Source organism: Lactuca serriola, chromosome 7 (assembly GCF_051521515.1).
Source record: "Lactuca serriola cultivar US96UC23 chromosome 7, Lser_US96UC23_V15, whole genome shotgun sequence".
Lineage (NCBI taxonomy): Eukaryota > Viridiplantae > Streptophyta > Magnoliopsida > Asterales > Asteraceae > Lactuca > Lactuca serriola.
In genome coordinates this window covers 35999203-36013390 of record NC_136414.1, presented here as the reverse complement: position 1 = coordinate 36013390, position 14188 = coordinate 35999203, and the positions used below count along the sequence as shown (strand labels likewise).

The 14188-nt window shown below is 34.9% G+C and overlaps 1 protein-coding gene across 2 annotated transcripts; it reads right to left on the bottom strand.

Annotated features, from left to right (window-relative positions):
• Positions 1–3842: 3842 nt before the first annotated feature.
• Positions 3843–6125, bottom strand: LOC145061290 (BES1/BZR1 homolog protein 4-like). 2 transcript variants are annotated; one of them, XM_079008727.1, is made up of 3 exons: positions 5705–6125; positions 4210–4949; positions 3843–3946 (listed from the first exon to the last, which is right to left on the bottom strand). In XM_079008727.1, exons 1-3 carry the CDS (start codon positions 5918–5920, stop codon positions 3943–3945), a joined length of 960 nt encoding a protein of 319 aa, XP_078864853.1. In that variant the 5' UTR covers positions 5921–6125; the 3' UTR covers positions 3843–3942. The 2 variants fall into 2 exon arrangements, with proteins under 2 accessions (XP_078864853.1, XP_078864854.1); XM_079008728.1 differs by having other exon boundaries at positions 3843–4949.
• Between the last annotated feature and the right edge of the window lie 8063 nt (positions 6126–14188).

Sequence of the window (14188 nt, the reverse complement as noted above, 5' to 3'; positions counted from 1 at the left end):
GCGCATCTATTTTATTTCTTCCTTGTGCTCAATTTAGGGGGAAGAAATCAAAATACAAAAAAAAAAAAATTAGAAAAATCAAAAAATTAAAAAAAAAATTACATTTTGTATTTTACTTTTGTTTTTGGTTAAATTTGTTCATATTTTCTTATATGCACAAATTTAGGGCGAGAATTAAAAATATATATATAAAAAATTTCAAAAATACAAAAATATTTTCATTTATGTTTTCATTTCTTTTTCAGAAAAATCAAAAATCCAAAAAATAGTGTTTTTGAGCGTATTTTACTTTTATTTTGATTTCTTAGTGTTCTAAGTTTACTTTTATTTTTTATGATTACCTCAAAAAAATTTCATTTGTCTTGAAAAGTGAATTCAAGAGAAGATGAGACTCAAGGACTATGTATCGAAATATTCTGAGCAAGGAGAAGAAACCTGAAAGTGGAAAGGAATTGACGGTCATAACACTTCACACTACTTTCACAAGGAATTGACGGATGTTTCATATGCAGGTGATAGACTCTACCATATTGAGATATATATCAGTCTTAATAGGAGTCTTCGCATCAAATGTTAATGATCAAAGGTTATTTTCACCATGACCAATGTGAAACACCCAACCCTTCTTCACCCATATCTAAATTTTTCTCCATCAAATCATTTCCACGTACCGATACCCCTTGAGGTTCGAGTACAAAACAACTCGGCTGACGGTCGCCAAAAAGTATGTGTTTATGATCTTAGATGTCGTTGTCACCATGACTCTAAGTGAAACCCAAAATTCAAAACCATTTAATTATGAATTGACGGTGAACATTTTTAATGTTCTAGATTTCACCCATGAATTGACAAATAATGACTCATACCTGGTGTGACATTGTACAAAATGCCAGTCACGCAGTTTTTGTTAAGAACTGTCACATCTAAGGAATTGAAAGTTTGAAATGGTACAAATTGTCAGATTGGTCTTGTCAGCTTTCTTTACCTAAGAACTGTCACGACACCAGGGCGATTCACCCAACAGGGAAACAGGTATTGTTGAACGTCTCTCCAAGGACCAAGTTAACTCGTTAATTTGATAACTGTATTGAGATCTATGATTAAGGATATATAGGGGCTAACCTCAAAACTAGCCACAAGTAGTTCTCCGATACTCAACAAATCGCAGTGCGTTCCTCCGAGTTCACACAGATACTGCGAGAAGTCTCTTTCTGAGCCAAGGATTCATCATTGAACAACTGTGGTGAGAAAGGTCTTTATGATTCTTTCTATGATCCACAGGGACTTTTTAGTCACGATTACTTCTCAAGACACATCGGTGACCATTCAAGAACATTCATTCGAAGGAACTAGAAGTGAAGATCATTTTTCAACATTCAATCTTTCAACCCCAGAAGCAAGGTGAAGCTGACCTGAAGATTATGTGACAAGTTGCATTGAAGCCTCCTCAATCAATTTGCTGCTATCTATGTACCTGCTGAAGTGATCCTGAAGATTCGTTCTCTCTTATATTTTCTCTGAAGATTCTCAAGCTAAAAGCGCCATTTTTCAAGAATCTCTACATGAAGCCTCCTCACCCAATGTGCTTTCAAAGTCATATCTTAAAGGAAGTCCAACTACTAAAGATGAAGTTATTCATGAAGATTCATAAGTTCATCTTGAAGTTGTGAAGAATTTAAAGATAAAAGTTGAAGCCAAGAACAAAGCGAAGATTGAAAAGAAAAAGGAAAGCTACAATCCCACGGGGAGTTTGTTAGGTCATAAGAAAAGAAAGCTATAAACCAAGGGGGAGATTGTTAGGTCATAAATTTTGGTTTATACTTTGCTTTTCATAAGCCTTTAGAGTTTTCAGTCTAAGGCCGAAATCCCCTTAAGTTCCTTGTAATTGGACCAAAATCGTGTGTGAGTTTGGTTAGGCTTTGTATTGTTTTGTTTAGGTTTTGGGCTTGGGCTTGGTTATTAGGCCTAGGTGTATATATATATATATATATATATATATATATATATATATATATAGGGTTATTTAGGCTTGAAAATGAGTAAGAAAGAGTGGTAGGACGTTTTAAGGGGCTACCATATTGCCTAGAAAACGTTTTGGAGAGAACTAAGAGACAACAATGTGTAATCAACATCTTATGTACTCGACTATTAAATGATAATAGTGTGCATTGAAGATTAATCTTTTGTTCTTATTTCATCTTACATCTTGCATCATTCACTTGATTGGGATTCCGCACCATCAAGTGAATCCGATTGATACATCATAGCAATTTGGGGACTTACAAGCTATTTCATGGTTGTGCTTATGTTTACGCTCCACTAGGCCATTCTATTGGGGAGTATAAGCTATGGAATGTTGATGTATGATTCATTGAGATGTGAAGAATTTAATGCCTTCATTGCTTGAGACAAGTTCTAAGGTATTGCCGGTCTGTATAGATTTAATAGTAACATCAAATTAAGTTCGTATTAGTGAAATAAAAGCTTTTATCAAGGAAAAAGCATAGCTTGTGTGGCTGATTAAATGAACCAATGTATGTCTGCTATGATCGTCTATAATGATGATAAAATATTTGAAGCCATCATGTGTTGCATGTTTATACGTCCCCAGACATCAATTAGAATCAGGTCAAATGGAACTATAGAATAAGATTCACTGTGAGGAAAAGGTAAACGTTGATGGTTTGCTTTAGAACAAACAATACAAGAATTTAGAGAAAGAAAGAGAGATTTAAACTTTTCATTCTCATGAACCGATTAATTCAACAGATACATACCATTTGATTATAAACTACTTAACAAGAAAGTTAACTGAACAAAACTGTAACTAACTCTATTTGATTTGTAAGTTAAATTACATAAAAACCCTTTTGATAGAAAAGACGATAATGCCTTTTAGATTCATTCAAGCTAACACTTTATAACAAAAGTTTGTTTTTATCAATAAAAATTAATGAAAATGTAATGTAAAAGTATAATTTTTTTTCAAAAGTTAACCATTGGAGAAGCCTGAGTAATACTAAATCAACAACATAACCCAATTTTCAAGATAATAGGATAAGATAGGTAACACTAAATCATTTGATAGTAAATTTCAACGATATATTTATTTTCAATGACATATATATTTATCAAAATTTGAATTTCATGCCTTTTAAGGCTATGTTTAACGTAGTAACTAAAAAACTAACTCTTATATGAAAAACTAACCAATAAAATTTGACATTTGGTAAAAAATAACATAAAATGACATTTAAAAGAATATGGTTTCTATAATTATTTAAAGAGTATATTTAGAAATATTTTAAAAAGTTAGTCTAACTAACTTTTTAAAAACTAACTTATAAGCTACTTTTGAGTTTGTCATACATGACAACCTAAAAAACTCGAAAAATAAATTAGTTGTATCATGTCAAACACTACCTAAGTATTATTTCGATGATATAGTTATTTTCAACGAACATATAGATTTATCAAAATTTGAACTCCATGACTTTAACTTGCCCTGCGAACATTAACCGAGTTAAGCCATACAACGAATCACTTCACCAAGATGATAAGAATGTTTATGAAAAAAAAATTAGGAAATTCAAACCTCATGAAATAATGATATACAAGAAATGAAAAATAAAATTTGGTACTTAGTGTGTAAATGATATACTTTATAGGAATACAAATAAATAAATAAATAAATAAGGAAAATATAATAGAAGAATTCTTCAAAAAAGAGATACAAAGCGCCACCATACATGAACTCTATCTATCAACTATAATTTACTATGCATTTCTCTCCCTTTATCTTAAAAAAAACATTCTAAGAAAGAACATTTAATAACACTTGGTTGCAAAACAACAATGAATACCTTGAATTAGAAGGATTAGCAAAAGCAGAAACCAAAATAATACACTTCACACTCCACCATCCTTCTACATTCACTCCTCTTATCTACAATAAAACAGAAAAATAAATCTTTTAAATCATGCCTACAGTATAAAACATAACATAACAGGTCGTACTGCATTTGAAACTAACTTTGAAACTAGACAGACTTTTTAGGGCTATTTTCAACGATGAGGATAAGAACAGTAATCAAGTCTTTTACAATTTTTGTCTCGTTGTCAGTGTCAGTCCAATTAAATTTAGTACAACCACTGACATCAGTCTTAGTCCCAGTTCAAGACAAGCAATCTCAATCTATGAATGCTTACCTAGTGCTAGGGTTACCAAGGGTGAGCTCAAGATCATCAGAAACACATTCTTCATGAATCCTCTCACCTTCCCATGGTTTCACTAAACCTTTCATATTACTCCCAAAAGCAAACTCAGCCGAAATCACATCCGACATAGGAACATCCGCATTTTGGTCAAACCCTGCAATGACAGCTGGCGAGCACGTACCGCTTTGCCCCGGGGTCCACATCCGGGACCCGGTACCCGAAAGCAACCCAAATGGGTTCGATGCCACAAGACTAAAAGTGGGTGAGGATGGCCCGTCTTGCGGGGTCTGGACCCCCGAGAGCCACCCTGACCCGGTCGGTGTTTGCCGCCCGGGGCTTTGAGGGGTGGAACAAGGTAAAAAAGGGTAATGCTGCCCGGCCTGCCCGGGGATGTCGGTCATTCTAGGTGTTCGGCAGGTGGGTGAGCTTAATGGAGGTGTGACTGGAGCACTTATGGAACCTGAGCCACCAGGGAAGTAGAGATGGTGGGGGAAATTTGATGAAGGTGAAGAACCTGATGAGAGGTTTTTTAGCCATGGGATAAGAGAATTAGGGTCGGGATTACTGTTTGTATACAGGGATGAGACTGAGCTAGGAAAAGATGATGAATTAGGGTTTAGATTGTAGGAAGGATTTGGACTTGGACTTGGTTGGTATGATGATGAACATGGACTGGCGGATGTTGATCCTGATCCACCGTTAGCCTCCACTCTCGCCGCCGGTTTACAACCCTACACAAATACACAAATTAGTAAGATCAACATGAACAAGAAGAAGAAGAAGAAGAAGATGAAACAATGGCTATGATAATATGATTGGGATTTGGGAGAAATGTAAGGGTTACTTTTTCAGGGGAGAAAAAAATATAGAAAGAATCTTTCGTGTTGCGTGAAAGTAAGCTATCGTACGCTTGGGGAGAACACGATTGATTATTTTACGAGAAAAAAAGTAAGTTAGCCTCCATGGTTGACGATGTTAGAGAGAGAAAACACACTGAAAGAGATGTAAGAACAGGTCAGCTGAGACTGAGTGGTACTCCATCGTGATAGCATGCGCCATATGCACGGGAAGCACGTTACCTTGTCTCCGATAACGACAAACGTCCAGATCCATAAACGAACTTGTGACCTAAAACTAGTCAAATTTCATTATCACTGTTGCTTTTAATAACGGATAGCTGCACGATTCAGCTTGATTGAGTAATTGATTCCGAATTTGGACACAATTCATCACCAGTATTATAAATCGGAATTCGGATTTCACGTTTAGTACTAGATCGATAATCGGATTGACTAAAAAGCTAAAAGTTATTAAAGGAAACAATTAGATCTAAAAACCATCGGTAAATCCTAAATCAAGGAGTTTGCAGAATTTACAAGGTGCAGATTCTGTAAATCGATCACAAACGCTATAATTCTATGGAAACGAACAATGATTGCTATTTCAAAATAGATTGGAAATTATTAGGATGTGGATTTGAGATTACCTTACGATAAGTGGTGCCATCTTCTTCGACAATCCAACCAGCTTCATTACAAAGGGCTTTCAAAACCTCGTTGTTGTCACAGTGCTTAGGCAGCTTGTAGTTTCCATAAACTCTGAGTCCGGCAAATATTTTAGCGGCGATGGCACGCCGCCGTCTTTCTCTACGTTTGTTGTTCTCTCTCTCCTTCCAAGTCGGCAACCTTGTTCCCGACGTCATATATCTTATATAACAAACAATAATCCTTCTCCGGCTAACAGAAGATCGCAGATTTAGTAGGATGACCGGAAAAGGAGAAGTCGCCGGCAGCCGGCGATAGGGAAGTGGTGGTGGAAGTGTGTTGTGTTGGGTTGTGAGTGGGGAGAGAAAAGCGGAGACTTTAAAATGGATTTTCTGATGAAAATGTTGAATAGATTACGGGAAAGACAGTGGTGGGATTAAATAGGAATTCCTAAACATGCGGGTGGCGCACGTGTTTAGTCTTTTTAAAGCGAGGGGTGGATGCGTGTGAAGGAGTTGCGCAACATTAATTATGGTTAAATACACATTTTTTTTTTTTACCAATCGTTTTATTTATGTTACAAGATGATCTTGAGAATGATTTTTTTTTTTTTTTTTTTTTTTGTTAAGGATAATAACTTAAAATGGTTTCGATTTTTATATATTTGGTTACTGAGTTTTTTTCGTTTATATTTACCCCTTCAACTTGTTAAACTATACACATTCAATCCTTATGATCGGTTACTCCAGGTTAACCGGGAAAAATGACTTAATAGAGTAATATATTTCTCATTTTGTACACGTTTAGTCCTTAATATTTTCGTACACATTTATTCCTTAAATTTTTTTTGTTTCAAAATAAGTCTCTTTTGTTTTTGTACTCATTTAGTACTTATGAATATTTATTTAGGTTGTTGATGCTTATGTCCATCGCGATCTCGATTGCTTGGTTGTGTAGATCTCGTGATTTGGCTTAGATCGTGTGTTCTGAACGTCGTAATTTCTTCATACGATATCAGATTTTAACAATATTTATATTCACGTGTTCGTTTTTTTAATCTACTACAACTTTTGTTAAGATTACTTTCGTTAAAATGTAATACATTTTTACTTAATTTTATAAAAAAAAACATCCATACAAACATTCATAAAAAAACGTATGGATATAAAGATCGTAAGTATAAATATATTATCTTTTACCAGGAGTAATCTAGACGAATGTTGTAGCAGACTAAAATACAAACGTATGGATATAAATATCGTTAAATTTTGAGATCATATGAAGAAGTTATGACGTTTAGAATACATGACCTAAGCAACTAAGTAGTCGAGATCGTGATGGACATATGCATCAAAAGCCTCAAACACCTATTAATGATTGTCTCACGTAAAATATGTTGTGAGAAAAAACTAAAAAAAAAATTATTTATAAGTACCGAATGAATACACAAACAAAAATCACTTATTTTGCATCAAAAAATATATATATTAAGGACTAAATGTGTATATAAATATTAAGGACTAAATGTGTGTAAAGTGAAAAATATATTACCCAATTAAGTCATTTTTACCGACTAACCTGAAGTAGCCGGTTATAAGGATTGAATGTGTGCAGTTTAACAAGTTGAAAAGTAAATGTGGACGAAAAAAAAAATTTGTGATCAAATATATATATATATATATATATATATATATATATATATATATATATATATATATATATATATATATATATATCAAAAAAATATTACATTTTTAAGTCATTATCTCTTTTTGTTACATACATAGTTTTAGTCTTCTACACGGATATAAAAGATTTTTGTACACATATTATTTTTTTATATTTTTATTAAATTTATACATTTATCTCTATATTATTTTCTAGTCTTACCTGCATACACTAAGTCTCAATATGCACACTAAAAGTCTCAATAGTTCTCCAAACTACTACCCCACTTATACACGTCTCAATATGCATACACTAAGTCTCAATAGTTCTCCAAACTACTACCCCCACTTATAGCGCGGAACACAAGCATAAATATTAAGGGGTCCAACATAGTTATACACATATACAATAAATATTACTTTTGCATTAGACGATATGTTTGGACATTTTGTGTATAAGGCTTTTATTTATGTATAATACTTGTAAATCATATAGTATAAAATAATGACAAAATTGCAAGAAATGTCTCTATGGTTAGGTGGAAATTGTCATTTTGGGTCAAAAACGTTTGGACTAACACTCATGGTCTAAAGGTTTTTATTTTCTTGCCACTTTGGTCCAATTTACTTTAAATTTTATTGTAATGACAATTTTGCCCTTGGTTTTTGTTTTTTTAGTTTTTTTATTTAGTAAAATTATAATTAAAATTAAAAAAAATACAAATCTCATCTTTCATCTCTCTTTCTCTCTCTTTGACTTTTTTTTCTCTCTCACTCCTTCTTTCTCTTTCTCTTTCTCTTTCTTTTTCTATCTTCTTCTTCCTCATTTATCAAATCAGGAAAGAAAACCCAAATTTTTTGCTACAGATTATACGCACAAGGAGACCCCCAAAAAACCAGGCTCTTCAATTTTTTTTGCCCAGCTTCAAAAAAATCACATTTCTGTTCTTCAAGGTCAGACACACAGTCATACACATACACTCAACCTTTGAATCTCGAGCTTCATTTCAATTTTTTTTTATCCCCATCTCTCTATTTCTCTTCAGCACGTGTTTCTCCCTAGCCCTAGATCAATTTTCCCTCTTCCTTGATATTGTAATCACATGTGAGTGGTGCTCCCTCATTTTCAGTTCCAACTCACTAACACGTATTCATGTGTATGTACTTCCAAGTGACAATTCAAGAACCAAAAACTTGGATTATCTACTTGAAATTGAATAAAAACCCAACCACCAATCGTATTCTTTCAAGAGGTTCAATAAGGTTAAACTTCTTCTTATCTATCTTTGATGACTACAATACCGATTGAAATTCTGGTTTCTGAGTGGCTCTCACTTCCAAAGTTCTCCAACTCAATGGCTTAAACAAACAACGGATTCACTACAGCTTCATCTCTATTACATGAATATTGATTTGTCACCTAAAAACAAAACAATTGGTGTGTATGTGTGTGTTTCATCAGAAACCACGACCTCCCCAAGCACCTAAACTACAATGTTGCCCTTGTGATTGTCCTCGTCTCCCTTTCTTCTTCTTCTTTCTCTTATCCCTTCCCCTTTCTCTTTTATTTTCAAAAAACCTAGATTTTGGGAACAAATATGTAGCTTAATCAGGAAGTGAAGAGAGAAGGATTGTTGGTTATGATTGGAGAAATGGAACGAAAACACAAAAAAGAGGATAAGAGAATGATTGTTGTAGTTAGATGAATGATTTTAGAAGTGCAAAGATGCACCCATGTCTTAGCCTTTCACGATTCCTTGAACAAGGAGAGAGTGATTCAAGGTTGTTACGTGACTTCTTTCTGTTGAGGATCAATCCTTAGGCTCTAAAAGGTATAAAGTCCATACCTTTCCATTCTATAGGTTGCTTATGATGTCATTTAGTTCCTTTTGGCTTTTAGAAATGAATCCTTGGAGTTTGAAGCAACTCCAGGACATTGGATAAGATTTATTCTAGTTCTTGGACCTGTGGTCCCATAAAGTTTGTATCTTGATCATAAATCAACCATGCATGAGTTGTCTAGGTCGTATGGTCCCTTTTGAGTTAGGGTTTTAGATCTGGCTTCTAGAGGTTAGAGAAGGGATAAAGTTGGAAACTTTATCCATGCATGACCTTAATTGATCTAGATTTAAGTTTGGAGTTCTGAAAATAAGGATTAAGAGCTTAATAAATTAAGTTGGTCAGGACATTACTACGATGTGGCATTGTTGTTGCCACAAAGTGGAGGCAAGGGACTTTGTGACTATTTTGACGTTTAGCCAACATGACGTGACCATGGTATTGGCCACGACATGGTGATCTGAATGTTGACTTTTGGTCAAGTTTATCTCAAGGTCAAACTTTAGGGTTCATGTTTTAGATTGAGAATCTACCCTTCTTTTTCTAGGTGGGTGTGATACTGGTTTATTGCGTGTGATGAGTTGTATGGATTTATGCTTTCTTCTATAAGGTTGGTTTTCTCACTATAATTTGTACTGCAATATATGCCATATGTATGTTAGGATGTTGATATGATGTTGTGATCTGTTAGACGGTAGATCTCTTACGATTACATGTGTTTGCTAGTTATTATTATTTGCATATGTCGACATATTGTAGTTGGGTTGACGCAGACCTGCTTTGTGTTATAGTCCAAGAGATCCAGACGGTCCAGTTCATACTATAGGCCTAAGGGGAGTTGCCCGAATTGGATGTTGTAGGCTCCCGATGGCGGTCCAGCCTCTTGTTGTGGGCTTATTGTGCATGCATTGTATGTGTATTGTGGTGTGGGGTATTTTAGGGAACTCACTAAGCTTTGGCTTATAATTATGGGTTTAAATGTTTCAGGTACTTCTGAGGGTTGGAGAAAGGTGAAGGAATGACTATGCACTTCATCCATTGGTCATTATGTTTTAAGAGATGTTATGAATTTGATACTTTGATTTTATGTTATGTGGTGAAACGATGATTTTAATGACTTATGGTTTTATGGAAAATGACTTTTATTTCCTTTAAAATGAAAAAAATTACTATGGTTTTTGGAACGTTACATTTGTGTCGATGAATTATCATTCCATATTGTGTTTCAACAAATTCTAACCCCATAAAGACTTTTATTTTACCTAAATCTCAGATTTTGAAATGATCATCATGGAAACCTTTAAGGGCAAAAATCTCATCATCATTATCACCTGTTACAATAACATCATCAACTTATATTGAAATGATGATGATGGAATTATTAACCTTTTAAATGAGAAAAGAGTATTCATTTGATAGACCATTGAAAACCCTTTTGAATTAATGTTAAAGAGAGATTAGCATACCATTGGCATAAAGCCTGCTTCAATCCATACAAAGACTTCTTTAGCTTGCATATAAGAGACAGACCGGATCGATTTAAACTAGGTGACATTTTCCTAGATACTTCCTCATGTAAATTGCCATGTAAAAAGGCGTTATTTACAGCAAATTGATGGATCTTCGACTTGTTTTCTGCAGCTAAAGCAACTAGATTTTGAACTATGTTGAATTTGATGATAGTCGAAAATGTCTCATGATAATCGACACCTTCCTTTTGTATGAATCAATATGTTACTAAACGAGCCTTATAACATTCAATAGATCCATCTGCTATGTATTTCACCTTATATACCCATTTACAATCAATGGGATGCTTTCCATTATTAATTTTAACCACTTCCTATATATTATTGGCATTTAAGGCATCAAATTCCTTCTATATTGCCTCCTCCCATAGTGAATTTCCTTTAGCTTGATGGAAGAAAGTTGGTTTTGTGATCTTTTGACTTTTAATGTTGTTGATTGATGTAACATGATTTGAAGCATGGAAAACAGTATTTGAATAACCGATAAACAAATTTGTAATTATGTAACATCCCAAAATTCATGACCAAAAATTTCACTTTTAACTCATAAATAGCCTTAGCTATTAAAATCATTTCATCAAAACATAAGTCATAGTATCTCAAAACATCATAAACGGTATATCCATATCAAAACATATGTCAAATATATCAGAGTAAACATCCCAGGCTAAAACATCATGGTGTGTGCATTGCAATCATCTCGAGCTCTTCCCTTTACTACCATAAGTACCTAAAACCAAAACCAAAAACTGTAAGCACGATGCTTAGTGAGTCTCCCCAAACCACCACATACCATACACATAATCACATAATCACATAAAAACATATCGTGGGCCCCACCCCTTGATCGGGCTCCGCTCGGCATCAGACAGTGTCCGACATCGGGACCCGCCCGGCATCGAGCAAATCTCAATATACATATAAACATATCAAAAATACACATAGAACAATCACATAACATAAACATATAAACATTCCTCGGGCCCCGCCCGGCATCGGACCGAAATCCAGAAAGCATACAAACATTCCTCGGGCTTCAACCGGCATCGGACCGAAATCCAGAAACATACAAATACAGACACATTCAAGAATCACGAAGACATCAAGCATACAAACATTCCTCGGGCACCGCCCGACAGCTGATCATAATCCGGAAAACATATAAACCTAGATTGGGCACCGCCCAACATCAGAACTTAGTCCAGAATTCATACAGTTATAAATACGGGCCGACATCGGTGTCTTCGACCCGTTCAAACAGGAGGAAAACTAACCTCCAATGTCGGATGCTAGCTGAAACGTCTCTTCCCTGGAATAAGCTCTACTCACTCCCTGAACCAAAACAACCCCTTAGATACCATTTCATACTCATAACCCTTTAGGGTCAACTATGGTCAAAGTCAAAGTCAAGGTCAAATTCAAAGTCAACACTCCCGAGTTGACTCAACTCGTCGAGTTATCCTTTAACTTGCCGAGTTCCCATAAATCTCATAATCGTGCCTTTTCAAATCAACTCGTAGAGTCCTCCCTCAACTCGTCGAGTTCTTCCTTTTAACAGAATCGGGACACTTCAGCCCAACTCGTCAAGTTCCTCTATGAACTCGTCGAGTTTTTCAGTATGTTAACCCTTATTAATGCATTAAGCCCTTAATCTTCAAATTCAATTCCCATATTCCAGATTTGGGCCGAAAATACATCTAGAAGGGTAAAGTTTCCAACTTTACCTATTAAAACCCACTCTAGAAGAAATAAGCTCTAACCCTAACCCAAAAAGGCCAAGGTCTTGATCCATAAACAACCAAAACTACAAGATAAACCATAAGGTCATAGATCTGGACTCTAGGGACTAAATGATCACGTAAAGTTCCAGCTTTTTCTATATACATGACCATTAGAAGCTCCAAAAGGCCAAAATGATGGTCTAAAGGTTACATGGGACTTCCATGGCCATAAAGTTGGCACCTTTTATGTCAGAAAACCCCTCGAGACCTTAGATCTGAAGTGTTAACCCATTTGGGATGTCCAACTCCCAAGGACCATGATATTTGGACCAAAAGTAAGCAAAATAACCCTAAAAGAAGATCTAAACAACTACAAGGTAAGGCTCAAGCTTTATACCAGCAAAATGTCATGGATGAGGCAAGGGTTCTGGATCTATAAGCTCCTTCTTGTGTCCTCAAGCTTTCCTTCTTCCAATGGCTTCAAGTACACACTAAAAACACTTAGAATGGCTCACAATCACTCACAATAGCTTTAGGGTTTCGTATTTTAGGGTTAGGGACTTGGAGACTGGAAATGAGGCTAACACCTTGGGGTTAAGGTGTTTAAATAGGCTGCAAACCCCAGAAATTAGGTTTTCATATCTGCCAGCCTACTCGTCGATTTGAGGCATCCTAACTCGTTGAGTAGGTTACTTAAAATACGCGGCCCTTATGATCTCTACTCGATGAGTTTGAGGCTCCCAACTCGTCAAGTTGCTCTATAAAATAGAATAAATTATAAATTAAATACATACCGGGAACCAGGCGTTACAAATTATGTGAGAACAATCATCAAACTGTTCATCATGATTCATAACATTATAACAAACATAGTCATTTAAACGAGGAGGTGGATTAATTTGTATGGTAGTTTGTCTGAGAACTAGTAGATGATCTAACTGGTGGTGGTGGTGAATGATGAGATAATGAATTAGAATGAACATGTGAATTATGGTGAGGAGATGCATTATGTGAATATGAATTATTGTTGACTTTTTGACTTGTATCTATGTAAATGAAGTTGTCTATTTGAGAATGATCATCAATAATATCTTTTGGAAAATAAACATTTTAGACAATATTACCCTTCACATTTTGAAGAGGAAAAACATGTTCAATAAACTAGACATCTCTAGAAACATATATCTCTTTTTTTTCAAATCAAGTACTTTGTAGCCTTTTTGACCAAAAGGGTAACCTATGAAAACACAAGTCTTGGATATGGGCATAAATTTGTCTCCTTGAACAGGAATAGTAGATACATAGCACAAACAACTAAAAGACTTTAAATCTTTCAAGCACACTTTCTTTTTGAATAAGACATCATAAGGGGCAAAATTTTCATTTAAGACTCTACATGGTATACAATTTATGATACGAGCAGGAGTTATGACACATCCTCCCCAATAATTTTTCACAAGCCTAAATTGAAAATATAATGCTCTTGACACTTCTAATAAATGCTTATGTTTCCTTTTGAGCACCCCATTTTATCAGGGAGTGTAACACATGAGTTCTGATGTAATATTAGAAGAGATTCAGAATAGGCCATGCCTTCATTACTTGAACCAAGCTCAAATGCATTATTTGTACAGATGCATTTGACAGTTGTTTGAAACTGTGTCTGAACATATGTGTAATGTCTGGGTTTTTGGCTAAGCATTATCATAATGATTTAATATTTAGGGTCA